We start from the raw sequence: 21,327 nt of genomic DNA, 5'->3' as shown, positions 1-21,327 counted from the left end.
AAACGCTAATAAATTATGTATTGAAATATAGTGTAATGACAAAATTTGAATATAAAAATATTTACGAAATGAATATTAAATCAATTATAATGAAGATAAACATGAACTTTTGAAGTTTCATAATGAACAGAAAATAAAATATTACTCGAGAGTTTCTCCAGTAATTCTAGAAGTAACATGGCGTAAACATGGAATTTTCGCGGAACCTGGAGGAGACGATGTTTGCTGTGAGTGTGTGCTCGTATTATTTGTAATACTTGACCAATCGAGAACATGTGTGACGGTCAAGATTTATTATTGTTGTATTATCTCTCTCTCTGTCAGCTTGTTTGTGCCTTGTTTGATATATTTGTTTTGTGAAAATGTCCTCGTTTCAATTTCATTTCATTCATTCTCATACTCGTTGAGGAGCATGGTGTCATCACAACAAATCCTACGAACCTTTTCTATCTCTTTTGATTGATAAGCGAATGATTCAGATTCATGATTAAATGTTCTGGATTCTGAGCCGAACTCTAAAGTCATAGTCCCCAAAACTCGCCACTAGTACTGCAATACTGCAGGTCCTAATGGTCCTAAGTCGGACTACGTGACCCTTTGCCTTTGCTGTCCACTCTTCTTATCTATCTATCTTAGATTTTACAACACTTTGAATGTATAAAACTAAAACACATCTATCCAATTTTGATTTTCAGACTCTCGGGGGTGGCAAGCTGATGGATGAAGAGAATGAGCTCATACAAGCACCAGAAGATGAAGAGGATTTTGATATCCTTAATGAAGAAACCTTTGGGGGTTTGGAAGATGGTAATGTAGTAAATAATTTTAATTGTAATATTAATAATAATAATATAATAGAAATACTTGACTCATTCCAAAAAAGGATGTTCTATGCTAAGAGTATTTAAGTCTAATATTTAAAGAATGATTATTTGGCTGACTCTTTTTATGGTCTGGGTTTGTATTTACACACCAAAGTTTGATAAGGAAATTGTGTTCTCTATTAATTTTGTTACTTTTTATGAACATCGTTATGCATGGAATTTTTTAATCTTTCTATTAAGATTGCTTCTACTCTTTGTTTCATGATACTTCAGTTTCTCTTATTCATGATATCATCTCAAAGAAAGTGTCCTATGATTTACTCTTTCCCTTTCACAATGTATATATCGTGATATTTTTTTTTTCTCGGAATAGATAATGATTTAATATTTGTCATCCAGGTGAATTTGACTGGGAAGATGAGCACAACCGGATGGCATGCGAGTTGGAGGGTTCTGCTTTCTTTGATCACGATGAAAACCGTACCAAGGATTCAGGATTTGTCACAATGGACAGGGGATACTCCTCCATCACTCAAGAGGTTTTTCTTTTTCTTCTGCATATCTTTTCGGCTATGTGGTCTTGTGGTCTGACACTCACTTTTGGATCGGAAGGTTCTGGGTTTGAGCCTCGCTTGGTGCATAGTTCTGTCATCTGCATTTTTTGCCAAGTTGGGGCCTAAAAATTGCCAAAATTTGTCAAAAAGTCCAAAATTTGCCAAAAAATTTGCCGGGCAGAACTAAGCCTCCCGGTAAAAGTTAACACACTATTTGGAAAAATAAATAGACATTTTATTACAATTAAAGGAGGCTGCATTTATTATTTTCCGTATCGTAACAAGTTTTATGCGCCCAAACTTTCAGACAATCACACTCACACACAAAATACACACAGACATATACTGTGGAATAGAACACATACACTGTCAAACATTCAACTCAGTCATATATTGGGCCTACTCCATATCTGCCAAATCTTAAGAATTTTTCGTAATTTTACAAATTTTAAACAAATTTCATGGCAAATTACGAAAATACGAAATTTTATGGAAGTTACCAATTTTTAATACTCAGTAATATTTAAATACTAATAAAGATAATGATAATAATAATGATAAGAAGAACTATACTACTACTACTACTACTACTTCTACTATACTAATGTGAGGAAGGAGAACTGCGACTACATCTACTACACTAATAATAATAATAATAACTACAATAATAATTATCATCATGATGACGATATTAATAATAATAATAATGATAATAGTAATAATAATAAAGCATTTCTACAGTGCTCCTAAGCATGACGATGTAATGTTGAAGTGATCATCAATGTCAAATTGTGGTTGTTCGTGTTTAGAATTTAGGCCCAGGTAAAGCTGCAACATTTCTCAGTTTCGCACCTTATTTTTCGTTAATTTGCTTTGGCTGTTTTTTTTTTTGTTTTTTTTTTTTTACAAAAAACTACCAATTTTGGGAAATTTGCCAAATTTTCCGGCCGCAAAAAATGCAGATGACAGATAGTTGAGTCCTTGGAAAAGGCTCTTTACTGTTAGGCGATTTTACAAATTTTTTGGGGGCAGAGTCAACACTGTTAACGGCCAGGTACTCATTTTACACCTGAGTATGGTGAGATAATGTGAATAAAGAGTCTTTCCCAAGGACTCAACTTGCGCTGAACGCGGCTGGAGCCCAGGACCTTCCGATCTGAAAACGAATGTCATACCACAAGACCACATGTCCCAACCACATTAGAATGTGTATTTTTCCTGTTGACAAAAGTTTTACCAGTCACACATTCCCTTTTCAATGTGTTTTCTCCTTGTTTTGATCATAAACAGTGCTCAGCTGACTCGTCACAGGCTACTTTGAAGACATTATGAAAATGATAAATTAAAGAGCAGGCTCTGGTATAAGATAAAGATTTGAAAAAATGTATCTTACACTGTTTCATAGACATTTTTTTCAGATCTTTATCATCAGGGTAAAGCCCTGTCACTCTTTAATTCTCTCGAGTGAACCGTTGCTCGCCTGAAAATCTGCCACTCCAAGCTTGTCAGCAATAATTTTTGCCTGCTCGCTGATGATAGGGCCATTTAAACAAGTAAGACTCAGACTGTGATGATGAAGACTTTGGTGGAGGTGAAACAAATGAAACAATGGACGAAGAGAGTGGTAATATATTTTTTTCATCGAGGATGAACATTGGCGATATGATGGTGTTAAATATGTGTCACGCTGTGTGGGGTAGTTAAAGTTGCAAGAACTTGTTTCAAAAATAGCAGCTATTAAATTGATCCATTGATTGATAAAAATGGGGGTGGTAAAAACTAATCACAGAACCTTGCGCATAATTAGGCGATGACACTAGGTTATAAAATGACGATGTAGTTAAAATACTAATCACAGCGAGTAAGATAGCCGTGGACACTGAATTGTAAAATCTTGATTCAAATGAAATTGCTCATTAAATTCAATACATGTGGCTTTTCTTTAAATTATGCCTCTTGAAAGCTATTAATTAAAATGAACAATTTTTAACAGGCTGTTCCTCGAAAGAATAAGAATCTGTTGGAATAAAATTTTTAAAGGTTTTCTATTAAAATCCCAGGAAAAAACCACAAAAACACAGAGCGATGTGAACTGCTGCCTCTCTGCGCGGAACACACAACACAGTCTTGAGTGCCGGCACTCATTGACAAACTTTTTCAATGAGGATAGGAAGAGTGTATGGGATAGCTATTCAGATAATGTGTATACCTGCGTGCTATCATCTGTACCACACCAAATGTGTGTATTGGATATAAAACACCATTTAAATAAATTAAATGACTTAACTTAGGCCATTAAATTTTCCTATGTTTTCTTTATTATTGTGAGAAAAACCTGCATATCATCCTATTTTATTTTCTTATTTTGTAAGTGTACCCTGCATATTTTTTTTTAAAAATTCAATCAATAACCAAAAAACATTGTTTATAGTAACCCGGATTATCTATTCCTTTACAAGTGGGCTGAATATCAACAATAGTAACAGTGGTGCAACCTGTAATCACAGAATTTCTCTTCATCAACTGGGATGAGAACGAAAAATAAAGAGTGTCGGCACTCAAGAGGTTAAACAGTATGCAACTTCCTTCCATTGTATGTATATGATCAATTAAGTGCATCATTATGAATGATTTTAGTGCTGAGCTTCCATTATGAGTATGACAGCTAATTGATTTTTTCTCTTTTCTCTGCAGGATGAATTGGAGCAGTCCATTAACCGGTTGATGGTCGATGATGGGGATGCCAAAGGGTTTTTTACAGCCACTGGAAGGCCTATTCCAGGGGTGCGTTCTTGCTATTTTAAAAATTATTTTTAAAAAAAATGAGTTGAGATCCCTGAATATTTTATTTTGCTTTCCATATCTGTACTCTAAAAGGGTTTAGTGCTTTATAGATGTAGTGATATAGCAATTAAGAAACCGTAATTGTTTTGGTAGCAATTGCCTTTATTTTGTGATATAATTTTTAAAATTATAATCAGTAATTGATGGTTCGTCCATTACTAAACATTAAAACCAATCAGAATATTTCTTGTCATTTATCCCGTTTCGTCCCATTGACTATTTATTTCCTGTATCAGGGCTGAGAATCTTCCGCCTAAAGGCGGATTTCCGCCTAAATGGTATTTTATCTCCGCCCATCCCATCTCCTCCTTTTTCAAATTTGCCTTGTCAAATATTTTCCTCAAAACCACAAAATCACCATTATGCCTTATGTCATATTTTGACACCTGTGCTCAGTCTCGTGAAATTTGATGACAGTCCCGTTTTTATGACGTTGGGCCAGACAGTATGGCACCAGATGTCACAATAGTACAGAAGACCGATCATGGTCTTTGATTAGTTAGTTGATGGTTGAAGGGGAAGGGGAGGGACAAATGGGTCTGGATTTTTTTCTCTCTTGTAGATACCTATTGCCTTTTTAATCTCTCTCTCTCTCTCTCTCTCTCTCTCTCTCTCTCTCTCTCTCTCTCTCTCTCTCTCTCTCTCTCTCTCTCTCTCTCTCTCTCTCTCTCTCTCTCTCTCTCTCTCTCTTGCAACCATCCATTAAATAATCTGGTATATAGAGATAATATTTGAATAAAGCAATGGTGATTGGCTTAGTTTAATCTTTTTTCTTTTTACCTTTGGACTATGGCTTTGAATTTGAGAGATTCTTTGGTTGTATTTATAAGCTGAATAACTACTAGGTTTCTTTGCTTGTGTTTGATCGATAGACCGATAAATTTTCCTCCTTTTTGACAAATTGCTATTATCATCACTGAATAAAAAAACACTCACCAAAACCACTACATCAACATCTCTACCACCACTACTATTACAATCACCATCACATCATCATCCCTACCACCACTACTACAAATATTACCACATCATCCCTACCACTACCACCACTACTACTACAACTACCACCACATCATCAACCCTACTACCACTACTACAACCACCACCATATCATCATCCCCACCACCACCACTACTACTACAACCACCATCACATCATCTCTAAGACCACTACGACTACAATCACCCCCCCCCCCCCCCCATCATCATCCCTGCCACCACTACCACATCATCCCTAGCACCACTACCACAACTACCACCACATCATCATTCATACCACAACTGCTACTTCAACCACCACCACATCATCATCCCTACCACCACTACAATTACCATCATCATCCCTACCACCACCATCACACCATCATTCCTACCACCTCTACTACTACAACCGCCACCACATCATCAACCCTACTACCACTAATACAACCACCACCTCATCATCATCCCTACCACCACTACTACAGTAGAGCATGCCTATAGCGGGACTTTTGGTCCCAGCAGAAAAATCCCGCTGTAGGCAAGCTCCCGCTATAGGAAAGCAGGGGAAAATGTCCCAAAAATATACACGATTACCTCCCTTGAATGTCAATAAATTTAACGTGACCCATGAGCCTTGAAACTGAAATGGACTATCTTTGATTCACTTTTTTTTTTTGTTTTGTTTTTTGTTTTTTTTGGGGTTTTTTTTTGTTTGTTTTTATGTGTGTTTTTTTAATTTTTTTTTTTTTTTTGGGGGGGGGGGGGGGGGGTGGGGTTTAGGCTAGAAGGACTGTACTGTAAGGTGTGCCCCTTCCTCCCCCAGAACGTCTCATGGGCTTGGGGGAATCACACCTGATGGTTGTCTTTCGAAACAGGTTTGAAGAAAGCCTTGATGCTTGACTGTTTCTTTGACTTTGTGACGATCTTGCCAAGCCTTCTCTCCATGTCACTCAATAGCGTAAGTTCCTCTGATGTCTTCTCGTGTTGCTGAAGATAAAGCCTCAGCGTGTTGACGGCATTCTCTGCTTCTGTGTTGGACACAATGGTTGGCTCCATATCAGTGTCAGTTTCTTCCTCTTCGTCCTTTTCCTTACTAGCACTAGCAGTAGCAGTGGATGCAGTCATAACTTCTGTTTCCTGAGCTGCGAGCGCTATCTCTTTGAGGCTTAAGTGTTCCGATGCGGGAATGTGACTGTCCACCTCAACATACTCTCCAAATGTTTGTTGAGTGATGCCGAGAGCTTTTGCTGTTTGGTTGAAGAGGTGTATCGCTTCATGTTCCTCTGCGCTGTCAGTTACAGTAGAGGGGTTGGTTACAATTACAACTTCACTCACACTGTCGCCATCCTCTTGTGTGAAGCCTGCCTTCCTGAAACAGTTTGCGATAGTTGTTTGTTTCACATCATCCCAAGCGGCAGCGGAGTAGTTGATGGCATCGAGGACAGTCATTTTGTAGTGTGCGTCATCGGATCCACTTTCATCAAGAAGTGTGATGAATCTTCGGAGAACCCTTTTTCTGTAGAGGCACTTGAAGTTCTGTATTATGCCCTGGTCACAAGGCTGTAGAACACTTGTAGTGTTCGGAGGAAGAAAGACAAGTTTCACTGCTCTCAAGCCGTCCAACCGAGGATGAGCACTGCAGTTGTCCACAATGAGCGCTATACTACGGCCTTCAAGGAGAAATTTTCTGTCTAACTTTCGAAGCCATTCCTCGAAGATTGATCCCATCATCCAAGCATTTTTGTTCGCTTTGTAGGTCACAGGAAGAGTTCGGATGTTCTTCATGCATCGTGGCCTTTCAGATTTTCCAATGACAAGAAGGGGTAGCTTTTGACTTCCATCCATGTTGGTTGCCAAAAGGATTGAAATTCTTTCTTTTGGAATCTTTTGACCCGTGCAGGTGTCTCCTTTCATTGCCAGTGTCTTGTTGGGCAGGCATTTGTAAAAAAGCCCAGTTTCGTCTGCGTTGAAAATATCCTTCTTGTTGTATTCCTTCATAATTTCTTGCAGCTCCTTTCCTCTCCACTCCACTGTTGTTTCTATTGGTGCCAAGGCAGCTTCTCCACTGATTACTTTCAGGCCAATGCCGTGCCTGAGTTTAAATCTGTCGATCCAACCTCTGCTCATCAGAAAGTCTGTCAAACCAAGCTCCTGTGCTAATTCCTCGCCTTTCTCAAAAAGGATGGGGCCTGAAATAGGTGTGCTACAGGCCCGAGCTTGATGAAACCAAACGAGGAGGCAGCGGTCCAGTTCTTCTTGTCCTGTGGTCTTGAGACGTTTTCTGTCTGGGTTGAATTGTCCTTTACTGATTGCTGACAAGATTGCTTCTCTATCTCTCAAAAAGGTATAGAGCGTTCCAGATGAAATCTCATAATCCCTGCAAATTTGCGATTTCGTCTTCCTTTTCTTGTCTACTTCGTTGATTATTTCAGCTTTCAATTCGAGTGAGAAACATTTCCTCTTTCCTTTGGTAGCCATTGTTTCCTCAGTATTTCTCTTGATACGAGTTCTTAAATAGTAAAAATAATACGATTCGAACGAGTGCAAGTGATGCGTATGCTGGAGCAGCAACAATTGCAATGAATGAGGAATGGCACAATAGGGCTGATCTGGATTAAAATGTACACACCACCGCGTGCGTACAAGCCTCTTTTCTCTAATTGGCCAAGGGCTTTACACACGGCGTTAGCTTGTGCAACGCATCTCTTTTAACCCTCTTCTTACCAGCCTTTTTCAAGATTTTCCCCAAAACTTCACATCCAACTAACACAAAAATATATTTCTTATCACTCAGACATAACAGCAGTAAAATTCTTGCGATACATAGTTTCTTTAGCAAAACATTCTCTACAACACACTGTTTATTTTCTTTAAACTTTATAATGTACAAAAGAAATTTGAATAATAAAACTGTTAGTTGTATCGTAACGAATGTGACGATTTTCCTATAGTTGGTAAGGAGAGGGTTAAATCAAGTTGCCCAACTTTTAATCACCGCAAGACTGACCAGTCAACGCATACAATCATACAAAGAAATAGAGCGAGCGGCAAAAGAAGTGCGGGTAGACACGAGAGGTGTGAGTGAAGACACGAGCGAGACAAAGGTAGACGGAGGCGTGTGTGTTAGAGAGAGACAATGCCAAGTCTACGTCACTCGCTGAGTCGCGGCGCGTGAAAAATTTAGCCGATCGATAAATTCTTGCCCTACAGCTCGCTCAATTTTTCCCGCTGTAAGCAAGTTCGGGCCTTTCCTTGACCCGCTAAACCCAAGCACAGGTAATTGAATTTATATAGTAAAAAAAAGCGGGGTTTGTGTAAGGTCCCGTTGTAGCGATGGTCCCGCTGTAGCGGGTGCCGCTATGGTCATGCTCTACTGTACTACTACAACAGTCATCCCTACCACCAACACTACTACAACCTCCACCAAACCATCATCCCTACCACCACTACTACTACAACCACCACAACATCATCCCTACCACCACTACTACTACAACTACCACCACATCATCATTCCTACCACAGCTACTACAACCACCACCACACAATCATCCATACTACTACAAATCCACATCATCTCTACACTTTCAACTTTTGAAATTCCACCGAGTTGTGTCAGAAATTGCTGCAAGACAAATTTTGGATCGCATCTCAATAAATTTTTAGTGAAATTCAAATTTATAGGTTATGGTCGCATGGATGGGTCATGATCTTCACGATGAAAAATTTCCTCCTTTTTTGTGACCAGTCATTCTCACCCCTGTGTATGAATGGGCCTGAGATACCCTTAGTACTTGTTAAACACACAAATAGGTCAGGCCCAGATATTGAGTATTTCTCACAATATTTTGACAATGATATAATTATATATCACAATTGTGATACTTTTTTTCAATCATCCTGTTAAAATTGTGAGTGATGCTCAGGATCTGTGGGCTGTTTACTCCGGGTGATAGGCAAGCACTGAAGGTGGCTATAGGTCTTCGGTTCACGGTCAGCGGTTGATTTCAGGGCCATATTATACTTTATTTTAAATTTTCCTGTTAAAAGTAAAACAACTTAAATGTTTTTTTAATAAAATATATGATAATTGATGTAATTTTCAAAAAGTGTGCACTGTATGTTGATTGAAGAACTGAAGGCTCTTACTTTAAGATAATACTTTGAAAATCATCCTTGTCAATAGCAACAAAACGTCACAGAAGAACCATCAAATATCCTTTGTCTTATAATGGCTAATATTATTAAGATACACCTCAAAATGCAGTAGGTCAGATGCTGTTATTATATTAGCTTGTTTTCCAGATTCCTGTATAACCATTAATTCTTTTCTTCTCTGCTTAGGCACAGCGGAAATCGCATATGGAATCTTACATGGAATATAAATCTTTGGTAAGGACTGAGTCATATTCTACCTTTCTTTGCATAATTTATCAATCGCATTCTTTAGCAATGACTATGAAAAATTTTTTTTTTCTCTTTTTGAGGAAAATTTTTGTCTGAAATCAAAGCCCTATCTCCACTGAGTAAAAATGTTTTTGAATTTTGAAAATCCATTCATAAATAAACAAGTTATGCAGTTTCAAAGGTGTCATTTATTTGGATGACCTGCAACAAGGAAAAAAACGAGAAAATATGGGACGCTTTTTCGGCATTTTTTTTTCGACCTTTGGTTGTATCTTGCGTAATAAGTGGATTAAAAGATTGAAACTTGGCAATTTTATGGCAAATTTGATAGAGAATATGATGAAAACATTAGAAGAGTTCTAACATATAATTTTAGAGCTGGATGGTATATAACACACACACACACACACAGAGAAATTAGTATAACACACACTCACAGAAATATATTAAGAAATGAGTATATAACACACACACACACACAGAGAGGGGAGTGGGGAGGAGATATCGTACATAAGCGAAAGAAATATAGAAGGAAAAGAGAAATTGGACAAGGGGACAAAGGTTACTGGTGGAACGTGACTTGGGACACAATAATTAAACCCATGCTGAGATTGTAGATCATATTGCAATCGAAAACTTTTAACATTATAATTTCGTAAATTCTTGTAAATTAAACAGTCAAATTATCAGCTGTTTATTGAACCCAAATGCAATGGCAGACGATAAACACCCCTCTGCCAGTGAGACCGCGCAGACATTTTGACTAGTCATGAACTTTAAAACGAGGTCAACCAATCAGAAAGCGCTTTGCCACGACCCGCTCAGCCGTTGTTTGGTGCCAAATAGTTTTGAACTTGTGATTCGGGCTGTAGGGGGGCAAAATGGCTTTGTCTTTTACGAATGAAGAGCAAATTAGGATGGTGTTTTGTAAAATAAGGGGAAAGTACTCGTCATATTCATATGAAATTTTACAACCAAGAAGAAGAAATGTTCATGTATTACCTTGTCAGTGACAAAACCTACACGCCCGGTAGTTTTAGAAATATTTTACTCCAAAGAGTAAAAATCTATTTTTAACGGTCTTCTAGTATCGCACGAGTTTTGTCGCTTGACATAATCTAAAATGACCTTTTTTCTAACTGTGTGCCAACTTTCAGTCATATTCATCGATAAACATAATCAATCATCAACAGCATCGTAATTAATTTTTTAAAATAGCATATACGAAACGGCTTCGTCCCATATTTTGTCGCGAATTTGGGCACTTCGTGAGCGAAAAAGAGGCCCAAAGATTTGTGCGGGATAGTCATTGCTACATTCTTAGGTTAAGTCCAGAAACAGTCATTATTCTATCAGATGCAATTGTTATGTCCTTTTTTGTTTTTAACTTTTTTTGTCGGGGGTTGGGGGTCTTTTCTTTTCTTTTCTTTTTTTTTTTTTTTGATTAATACTTAATGTTCTTCGTTTTTTATGTGAACATATTGAACACATTTGGTGGCAAATAGCAAATCATGTGTGTTTAAAGAAAATTATTCCTTAGTCTAATTATGTTGTACCTTTTTTAATTTGCGTTTAATATTTCTGCTTTTGAGAAGCTTAAAGCAAACCTGTTGAAAACTATGATGCTAGTTATGTCATATGTCACTAAGAATTAAGAACTCGAAATGCTTAAAATTCTTTCTTAAGAATTGACTAAACATGACTATTTTGACTATTTAAGCATTTATTATTTTGTTGTTTGTTTTTTTCTTGAGAGTTTTTTGTTTTGTTTTCTTGGGTTTACAATTATTTTTAACATATATATTTTTATGAGTGTAATATTCTTATTAATATCAGTGTTCGCTTAGGACTTGTTTTGCTGGGGTTTTTTTTTTTGGGGGGGGTGGGGATTTGAGGGGGGAAGCTTACATCTTTATTTTGATATTGGCCAAATAAATATTGAGCCCACAAATTATCCAAATGTTCCTCTGGTTTACCCCACTAACCATCCCTTTCATTGAATTTTTATATTCATTCATTTATTAGTATATATTTTATCTTAAACATGCATTCTTATCATTGATTTAGGGTTCTCCTGGTAAGAACATCTGGGGTTCACCTTCAGATAGCCATTTCCAGAAGCCTGTCAACAATACCCTTCAAGCTCTGTTTGCCTCAGCCAAGCAAGCTGCACATAGGGATTTTCCAGGGGTAAGTAAAAGAGCATTATTTGGAAATTTTAATCATCCTATAACCCAGTCATTATATCTCTTATTTCAGATATGAACAATTCTAATTTTCCTTTCCTGTACCTAAATTATTATGTGGAAATGTTTTCAAAAATCTGCTGACCCCTGCAATTTTATCAGATTATTCTGCTATTTTAAACATCTCGAAATCTCTGGTTGTTCTTTCAATTAAAAAAAAATATTTCAGTATTTACATGGTTCATAAGCTCATGCAGTTTACTCCGCTTAATCATACATCAGTTAATCGCACACTCCACTTATACGCTACACATTCCCGAAAACGGAATTTTTCTTTTATAATTATAACCGCTCCGTTTAATCGCACACCTTCTCTCTAAAGGCAATCTTTATAAATTTTCCACCTTTTTCAACTTTTTGTCACCACCAGCACTGATTTACTGATTCTTTGTCCCACCAGGTTTTTGGTAATGTCAAACCTGCCACACCCCATGGGCAAGTACCTTCAGTTCCAATCCCTCACGAGGCTCCAACTCTTGCTGAAATTGAGCACAACATGATGGCCATTGAGAACCAGAAGCCCAAAGTGTTGACAGCAGAGGAAGTGGAACGCCAGCTGCGAGGTGATCCTCCATTTGGACAGGAAATGCCTGGTTCCATGCCCCTGCAGATTCCACCTGTTGGAACTTCTGTAACTTTCAGAAACCATGTAAGGGTAAACCAGTGATAATGATGCAAGGTTGTCGATTTTCCTTATACAGTAAAATTACTTTAAACCGAAAGAAGCTAAACCGAAAAATACCTTAAACCGCAAAGAATTTAATAAATTGTACAAGTTTCTTCATTATCTTTGTACTAATTCTTACGATGAACCGAAATACTTCTAAGCAGGACTTTCTTTAAACCGAAACAACTTGAGAGCACCTTCCCTTTTTCTCTCTATATTTTTCTTCAAAAATTCCGGAAGGAGGCCACACGTAATAATGCCCGACGATATTAAACAGAGCGTAAGTATAAGATGAGAGTGATGGGTGGGGGGGGGGGGGGGGGGGGGGGAGACAAACACTTCAATCACTGCACTTGGGCTTGGCCAACACCACAATCGCACAGACTGGAAAAGTAAGACAGTGGGTGACTGACAGGCGAAAAATGAGGAAAGAGGGGGAGTTGGGGTGTAGAATAACGCAAGCGAGATGTTCTCGCTCGTGTGTTGATGCTTTGGAACTGACTGGATTTTCAACATGACGATAAGGAGGGGGGGTAGACAACTCACCATTGAAATGCCATTTCATTTCCACTCTGTTTAAATGTGTGTATGTGAGCGGTGGGGGGGTTCTATGTAATTAGGCCTTTGAACCTAATGGCTTTTCAACAAAAGAGAGATGTGTAGTAGACAGCTTAGCATTGACACGCCTTTTCATTTCCATTTCACTTCACCTCTGAGTAGCTGCGCATCATTCATTATCAATTATCGCACAAGAACTTTCGATCTTATTTTAGCTTTGCATTTTACTAAAAGTTGTCTAAAAGAAAGCACTGTGCTTACACGTTTCAGTTTAAAATCAAAATACTATGTGAAGTCGATGAAAAAAAAGTTGATCAAGACGGAGATTTGTAAATTACACGGCATCCCGAACTCAACTTTTTCAACAATTTTGAATTGAAAACGAAAACCCCCAAAAATATTTTTAAAACACACAAAATTCTTTTTTAAAACATTAATGGTTACGAAGACGGCATTTATTCAACAACTTCATTTAACGGGAAACCTGTGATACGATTAAATGAGCAAATTTCTTAAATCGTTACAACCCTTGAAAAACATTGCAACACGGGAACTTACTTTAAACCAAAATGTCTTTAAACCGAAATGGTTTAGAAGGTCCCCAAAATTTCGGTTTAAAGTAATTCTACTGTATTTACGAAATTCAGTATGTTATAAGCTATCAGTATATTTTCCAGTGACCTGCTAAACAGAAAGAAGTAAGTACCATAAACTGGGGCTACTTAGGCCACTTACTGAAAACAAGACTGCTTATTTTAAAAGATAAATTACATGTAGCTTTTATCTTTTAAATAATTAGAATCCAATAGATCTAATAAGCACTCATGAATTTAACTTTTTAAAAAGCAACCTTTTTTATTCTACGAAGTGGCCTAAGTAACCCCGGTTGACGGTACATAATGTCTTTTTACTGGAGTTAGCACTCAGAAAGGGGTCTGTCTAGGTGTTTGATTAAAAGTTCAGTAAATTTCTGCCTCCTGAATTAGCAACCCTGATGGTGGAATTTACAGTTGTGAAAAGATGTTAGCTGTCTTTATCATATTTCTATTTTTATTTGTTTTTGTTTTTTAAATTGTTTTCTCTTGTTTTCTTCTTATTCTCTCATATTTTTAAAAGATAAAACAATAAAAAAGATACGATAAAGAGAGCATAAGACATTAATTTTTTGTTTTGTTTGTTTTTATATGTTTTTGAAAAATAGGTTACAGTTATGTGTTTTGTGTCTAACGTCCATAGCTATTTTATCTTTATCCTCTAGTCTGCCCAGGGTCCTGTCATGGGGGTTGGTCCCCTAGGTCCCCCAGTTCCCAATGGAGAGAGTGCCCCCATCAACATTGTATCCAGGGGTGAAAGGATACCTGGTCTCCAGCAAGGTATGGAGTCTATGATTCTGTCATTTCATCATTTATTTCACATAATAATTATCGTTAGTGACAAGTTTCAAACTCAGGGGCATGTACATCTCAAATGTACTCACTCTCAGTGTCATGTTATATACTTATTAAAGAACATTTAACAGTACTTGCTGGATTTTAACAAGCTTTTTGGCAGATACTGAAAATTGTGTAAGAATCCGAGCATTCTGAAATTCAATGCGCATTGGAGATAGAGAGTTTTTATGTAGATCAAATTTAGTCACCCGGCTCCACTGTAATTTATTGCAGAGCCTGCTAGAATACAGCAAGTAATGTGTCATGGTTATTTTGAGAAAGTATATTTTGTTATTGCTTACATGCTAGCGATGACATCTAAGGTACTGTTGTTTCAACCCTTGCAGATTTTCATTCTCACCTCATGCCTTACATATTGATACAATCTCCTTTGCAGACACGATGCATCATTTGTTTGAACATGTTTTGAAACTATGATCCTCCCAATTACTTGTTCCACTTCCTTTCTGTATTCCAGGTAGTCAAGGATCCCCGGTGATACCGATGGGGAGGTCCCCGTCACCATCCCACCCTATGCATCCTGGCATCGTGGCCCAGTCTCCACGTCTCATATCGCCCTACGGCCCAGCAGCTGTTCTCATGGGTATGACTTTTAAAAAAAATTATTTTCTTTTTCTTGTTTGTTATTATTATTATTATTATTATTATTATTATTATTATTATTATTATTATTATTATTATTATTATTATTATTATTATTATTATTATTATTATTTTATTTTTTATTATTATATATTATTATTATTATTATTATTATTATTATTATTTTATTATTATTATTATTATTATTATTATTATTATATTATTATTATTATTATTATTTAATGGCATGGAGGGCTTTACACAAACATGTTTCATTTAGCTGTCATTTGTTTTCATAGTATAGGACAAAAGCCCTTTACAATTTTTCATCACATGTTGAAATTTGATTGGTTTGTGTTTTCAAAAATTGGAGCTGTAAAAGTTTTAAAAAGATATTTTACTTTTCGCAGGTGCAGTCACATAGCTTAGCAATGACTATCCCGCACAAATCTTTGGGCCTCTTTTTCGCTCACGAAGTGCCCAAATTCACGACAAAATATGGGACGAAGCCGTTTCGTACATGCTATTTTTAAAAATTAATTACGACGCTGTTTATAATTGAATATGACTGAAAGTTGGCACACAGTTAGAAAAGAGGTCATTTTAGATAATGTCAAGCGACAAAACTCGTATGATTAGCAGAAGACCGTTAAAAATAGATTTTTACTCTTTGGAGCACAATATTTCTAAAACTACAAAGAGGAGAGATTTTGTCGATCATAAGGTTATATATGCACATTTCTTCTATTTATATTTCAAATTTCATTCGATTATGATAAGTACTTTTCCCGTATTCTCACAAAACATCAACCCAATTTGCATTTCAATGAGTGAAAATATGGAGACGGCCATTTTGCTCCACCATCGCGCGACACGAAAATGACGTGAGCGAGGCAAGGCTGCCAGATGGCCAGACTTTAACCTGACCAAATTCGACTTCAAAAGTGGCTAGATAGAAAATCATATGGCTTTCAATATTAAGATTGGCCCACCTAAAATGAACTAAATTTTAACAAACAGAAAATTGAATAGACTAGGATAAATGTCAATGAGACAAACATAGATGAATAAAATGTAAAAAAAAAAAAAGAAACAAAATTATATATTTGGCCACACACATGGTCATCTGGCAACCTTGTTCGCGACGACGGATGACACAAATCCTCGCGCGCTTTTTAAAAATTAAGGTATTGTTTCATTGTTATGTCATAGGGATAGTAGATTAACTCTCTCTCTCTCTCTCTCTCTCTCTCTTCTCTCTCTCTCTCTCTCTCTCTCTCTCTCTCTCTCTCTCTCTCTCTCTCTCTCTCCTCAAATAAATACTAGAACTAACATAAGCCATGGTCTCACAGGACTGATAGATAATAATTCAGCAGGCATTTTTCGTGTCATTTGTATGGGTTGTAGACACAAGATTACACTTCGGAAAAGTTCCAAATGATCAATATTATGTATATTTTAAAACAAATTTATAGTTGACCCTAGCCATACAGCTCTAAAACTATACAAGTTAGAACTCTTCTGATTTCTTCATCATATTTTCTGATAATTTTGCCATAAAATTGCCAAGTTTTAATATCTAATTCCACGTATTAAGCGAGATACAGGCACAAACCAGAATAAAACGCAGAAAAGGCATCCCATATTTTCCGTATTTTTGTCTCTTTGTGAGTCATCCCAATAAATGACATCTTTGAAACTGCATAACTTTGTTATATATTAATGGATTTTCAAAATTCAAAAAGATTTTTACTCAGTGGAGATAGGGCTTTGATTTAAGAGTAATATTTCCTACAAAAATAGAAAACAAAAATTTTCATAGTCATTGCTACATAGCTTATATAATTCAGTGATGATAATAGGCTATTCCACTAAATTCTGAAATTTGGGGATTTTCTCCGCTGATTTTGTTGTGTCAAACATATCCCTCTGAAAGTGATGGATCCCTGGGAAAACCTCCATAATGCCTTTTGTCATAGCATTTGTTCTGTTAGATTTCATACATTTATTTTCTTATAAGGCTATTCATTTATTTTTTTTTTGAAATGAAGGGAGATCACTCAACTCAGGCGTCCCACAAAGTAGGTGGAACACCATGAGGGCGACCTGTCCCTGTAAACAAATTCCTCTAGAACAAACTAGTCTAGGAGCCTGTAATTACCCAGGCTCGTTATTTTCCTTACTCATTAGTTTAAGGCATAACTATCTTAGACAGTCAATGGGATTAGTAGTTAGGAAATATGACTGATATTTGCAAGTTTGTACATTTGCATATGGCAGGCATTTATTTGATTTATTATCCATACTAGTAAAGTCACCTTTATAGACTTCCTTATTTTAAGTTTGTCTTCATATAGCAAAACAATGAACGAAGGACTGGGATGCAATTGATTCTTAAAAAAGGATTCAAAACATGATAGAAAATGAAATTGCTTTGGGAAGGGAGATAACTGATTTCACCAATTTCTTCTATAAGGATTTTTTTTTTTGGGGGCTAAAAGTTTCGATTTTTTTTTTTTTTTTTAATTGTTAACTGCTTGTGCGTGTATCAGGGTGAGGTGAACTAACCCAGACTTAATTTTCTCTCAGTTTTGTAAATTTGTATTATATTTTAATTACAATCGTGTCTCTATCACCGATTTTAGCTTTATGTACATACATTTTTGGAATTTTCAACCAAAACTTGTAGGGAAACTGATTGAAATTTTTTATTTTTTTTACAAGAAAGAAGCATCGATTAATTTTTTTTAATTTGATGATAGTTCATAGAAATGAGGTTGGTATTGCATTTTGGGTTGATATATTTTTTTGTCTACATTATTTTGTTTGTTAGATGCGTTTAGTAGTTTTATTTTTGTTGTTATTATTATTATTATCATCATTATTATTATTATTTTTGTTACATGTAGTGGTCTCTATTCACACCATGCAGTCTAAAATTCAATTTATAATATCTTACAGCCAATCGTTTGATGAGACCCCCACCTCCTAATGTTGTCAGTCCATTCGGAAGTCCCTACGGCAGTCCTAATGTTCCTGCTGCTGTCCTTGCCTCCAGGTATACCCCCATTTTGAATACCCTGCTCATGATTTTATAACAGTGTAATGCTATATTTCATTCCCTCAAGCCTACAGAAGTGTTGAAGAGACATTTGTTTGATATTTGATTTAACTAGTTAACTATCGTTCTCTGGAATATCATTGATTTATGCAATTTTGGCCAGAAAACTTGTCCTTCTATTAACGATTGATATAAATGATCCTCATCTTGAGGGGGGTGGGGGGGGCGATGAAACCTAGTGAAGTGATTGGCCTTTTTAAAAATTACACGATCCTGCATTGTATGATTCTCTGTTATCATAGAGCCATCCTTTGAAATTAATAAGAATTATTTATCTAGCTGTGATAAACATTCTCGAAGCGCTTTAAATTTAAAACTTATATTGATGCTGAAACAGCCTACTTTTGGCCCATGGGATGAGGCATCTACATGGTAACATGAGGAAAATATGTGCAACATACCTTTCCATTTGAGGAGGCCAGAAATATATTATCACGGCTCGAACCCTCAAACCTAAGATGGATAGTGTTTTGAGTCTGAGGTTATACCTGTAAATCAAAGTTACACATTATTGAATTTTGATTTCAGAACATTTGATTAGGGAGAGAACGCAGTTATTTCTTGATTTAAAAGTGTTGATTTTTGGGTTATAAATAAAATTTCTTTGTTTTTTATAGGATCCCTCCAGTTTCCAGCCCGATGCCAGAACAGCCCCCTCCCCCACCCCCACCTAGTGGCCTGCCACGGATGTCATATCCGCATATTCCTTATCGAGTACAACGCCAAATGTGAGTTTTTCTTTATTAACCATTTATTTTTGTAAGCAGGTGTAAAATAGGACTTGATTGTCATTTCATATTCAAGGTTGCCAGTGTTCCATATATTTATAAAAACTCAGTATATTTTCCAATCACCTGCTAAACGGGGAAAAAAGTAAGTACTTCGTGTCTTTTTACTGGAGTTCACCACTCAGAAAAGGGTAGGTCTATGTGTCTGCTTAAAAGTTCAGTAAATTTCTGCTTCCTGAATTGGTAACCCTGCATATTGTTTATCTAGGTTATCAGTCTCTTGCGTGTTTTGTTGACAATGATTTGGGTCGGACCATCATAACACCAATCATTTATGGTTGCCTTATCTGTTGAATTTTCACATTTTGACTAATCTAAATTTTTAAAGGAATTTTGAGTGTAACATATATATTACTGAAATCATATTTACATGGTCTCACATGGATATTATACAGTTGCTGAGCAATACAAATGGAAACAAATAGGAAGAAATTATCAGCTTCATCCATGAACAACAGAATTCAAATTACTGAGTTAATGTTTAGTTTAGAGTTTCCCCTTTATCGAAACAAGTGATTGATTATAATGTGAGAGAACAAAAAAATAAGATATACAATAAGTCAATACTTGAAGATGTCAAGATGGTATCTGAGCGTAAGAACTAAGTTTATTTGAAAGTGAGGATCAGTAGGTGAGGGCAAAAACCTCTCCTGCAAATTCAGTATGTCGCGGGTTGTGCATGTTACTGGATGGATGTAGATCTGAACAAGTGTGTATGAAAGGTGCCAGACAAAGACAGGAAGAAAAAAAACATCCCAAAAATCAGTCTACCTTGACTGGGGATCGAACGTCAGACCTTCTAATTATGGTCAGACATGCCACTTGTTCAGATCTTTATCTTGCACCGTTGCCTGCTCCCTAGTTTCTTAATCTGGTTAGGTGTAGCACACCGAAAGAACCAACCTTTGAGTTAGGTCATACACATAAAGAGTATAACTTCAATATTTGTGAAATCTTATGATTTAAAGAAATCATTTGGTTTTAAAACAGACTTGTATTGTTGAACTGGGATAGCACTCACACCGAAATAGAAAGAACACATATTCATCCATTGACAATAAGGTCTTTTTTAAGTTTTAAAAAAAGTGTTTAAGTATGTTGAATTAGGTAAGTGTTTCAAAGGTAGTCTTTTAATTCATTTCCTTTGTTTTTCTTACCTCAGGCATCAACCCATGCTTCCCTTGTCCCAGCATCATCTCAATCAGCAAGGCCATACGGACAATGTCAACCATATGAGTCATCACCACCAATCTCGTGAACACGGCAACAGCAATAGAGGTGGCAGGCTCCACCAGAGTAGGTAGGTGCTGCTAAGTCATATCAAAATAATAATTCATATATTTTACTTTGATCGCGTTTCTATTTCATCTTTCTGTTATTTAATTTTAAAAAAAATTATTTATATATATCTATTTTTATTTTTTTGTTTTGCTTTGGTTCGATATTGATTTTTACTATTTTGATTTATTAATTGGATTTATACTGGCAATTGCCTAAAAATAGACCTTTGAAATTAAAAACATATCATTACTCTTTTCGCTAGTTGTTTCATTTGAAATGTTGGAAATTTTCAGAAATATGGGTTTTATCTTCCCGTTTTTCTTTTTTTTTTCTTTTTCTCATATAATGAAGGGATTTTTAAAAAAAAATTTCTGATATAGTAGGGCATTTTAGAATCAATGTAAAGTCCTGATCCTTTGAAATGAATTCATTTTTTTTTCTTTGTGTTACTGCAACAGCCAAGATGATGATGATGATGAGTATGCAGGTTTGATGACCAGAAAGGAAAAGGACTGGATTATTAAAATTCAGCTGATGCAGTTACAGACTGAGAATCCATATCTGGATGATTATTATTTCACGGTGAGATTAAGGAGATGTTGTATGATGTAATATTTTGGGGTGGAGTCTTGACCTCCTATAGTAACTTATAGTAGCGGCGAGGTCATTCTTGCTGTGTCTTTTATACCCCCTTCCCCCATCTGTGTTTTCCTTTTCCATGTTGCTTTCTGTCTTTGTCTTGGAATTAGGTTTGTCCTGGCTCTGGCAGGAGTCCTTGGGTGAGGGAAACAGTCAATTTATAGTATTAATTTGGGAGATGATATTTTTTCCCTTGTAAATCATTTCTCTATTATCACCTGTTGTAGTTTTTTTTTTTTTTTGTTTTTTAGAATATAATGTTTGTCAGCATTCAAATGGGTCCTGTGCTTAGGTCTGAATGGCACTTTAGTTGATCTCAAACTAAGCACATGATTGATAGTTTGTTCTAGAAATCTTCCTATTTTTCCTATTTGAACCAACCCCC

General features: G+C 36.3%; 1 protein-coding gene and 1 non-coding gene across 3 annotated transcripts in view; one reads left to right on the top strand and one right to left on the bottom strand.

The window, feature by feature from the left end:
• The window catches only part of LOC144968046 (uncharacterized), a 43,003-nt gene that overhangs the window by 352 nt on the left and 21,324 nt on the right, over positions 1-21,327 (top strand). Inside the window, exons 1-13 of one of the 2 annotated variants that reach the window (XM_078906006.1) lie at positions 103-227; positions 696-807; positions 1,224-1,363; positions 4,073-4,162; positions 9,547-9,594; positions 11,677-11,799; positions 12,256-12,504; positions 14,339-14,453; positions 14,989-15,114; positions 18,075-18,171; positions 18,852-18,962; positions 20,185-20,322; positions 20,762-20,885. In XM_078906006.1, the coding sequence (XP_078762132.1) occupies positions 189-227; positions 696-807; positions 1,224-1,363; positions 4,073-4,162; positions 9,547-9,594; positions 11,677-11,799; positions 12,256-12,504; positions 14,339-14,453; positions 14,989-15,114; positions 18,075-18,171; positions 18,852-18,962; positions 20,185-20,322; positions 20,762-20,885 (1,512 nt within the window). In that variant the 5' untranslated portion in view covers positions 103-188. Of the gene's footprint in view, positions 1-102; positions 228-695; positions 808-1,223; positions 1,364-4,072; positions 4,163-9,546; positions 9,595-11,676; positions 11,800-12,255; positions 12,505-14,338; positions 14,454-14,988; positions 15,115-18,074; positions 18,172-18,851; positions 18,963-20,184; positions 20,323-20,761; positions 20,886-21,327 lie in introns of those variants that run through there. The other variant, XM_078906007.1, reaches the window with a different exon arrangement.
• LOC144969786 (U12 minor spliceosomal RNA) lies at positions 17,162-17,313 on the bottom strand. Its single transcript, XR_013644855.1, has one exon. It is a non-coding gene; the product is annotated as a U12 minor spliceosomal RNA (small nuclear RNA).

The sequence above is a fragment of the Berghia stephanieae genome, chromosome 3 (genome assembly GCF_034508935.2).
Source record: "Berghia stephanieae isolate SIO BIC M18660-M18661 chromosome 3, UCSD_Bste_1.3, whole genome shotgun sequence".
Classification (NCBI taxonomy): Eukaryota; Metazoa; Mollusca; class Gastropoda; order Nudibranchia; family Aeolidiidae; genus Berghia; species Berghia stephanieae.
This window is presented reverse-complemented; position numbering and strand designations above follow the sequence as displayed.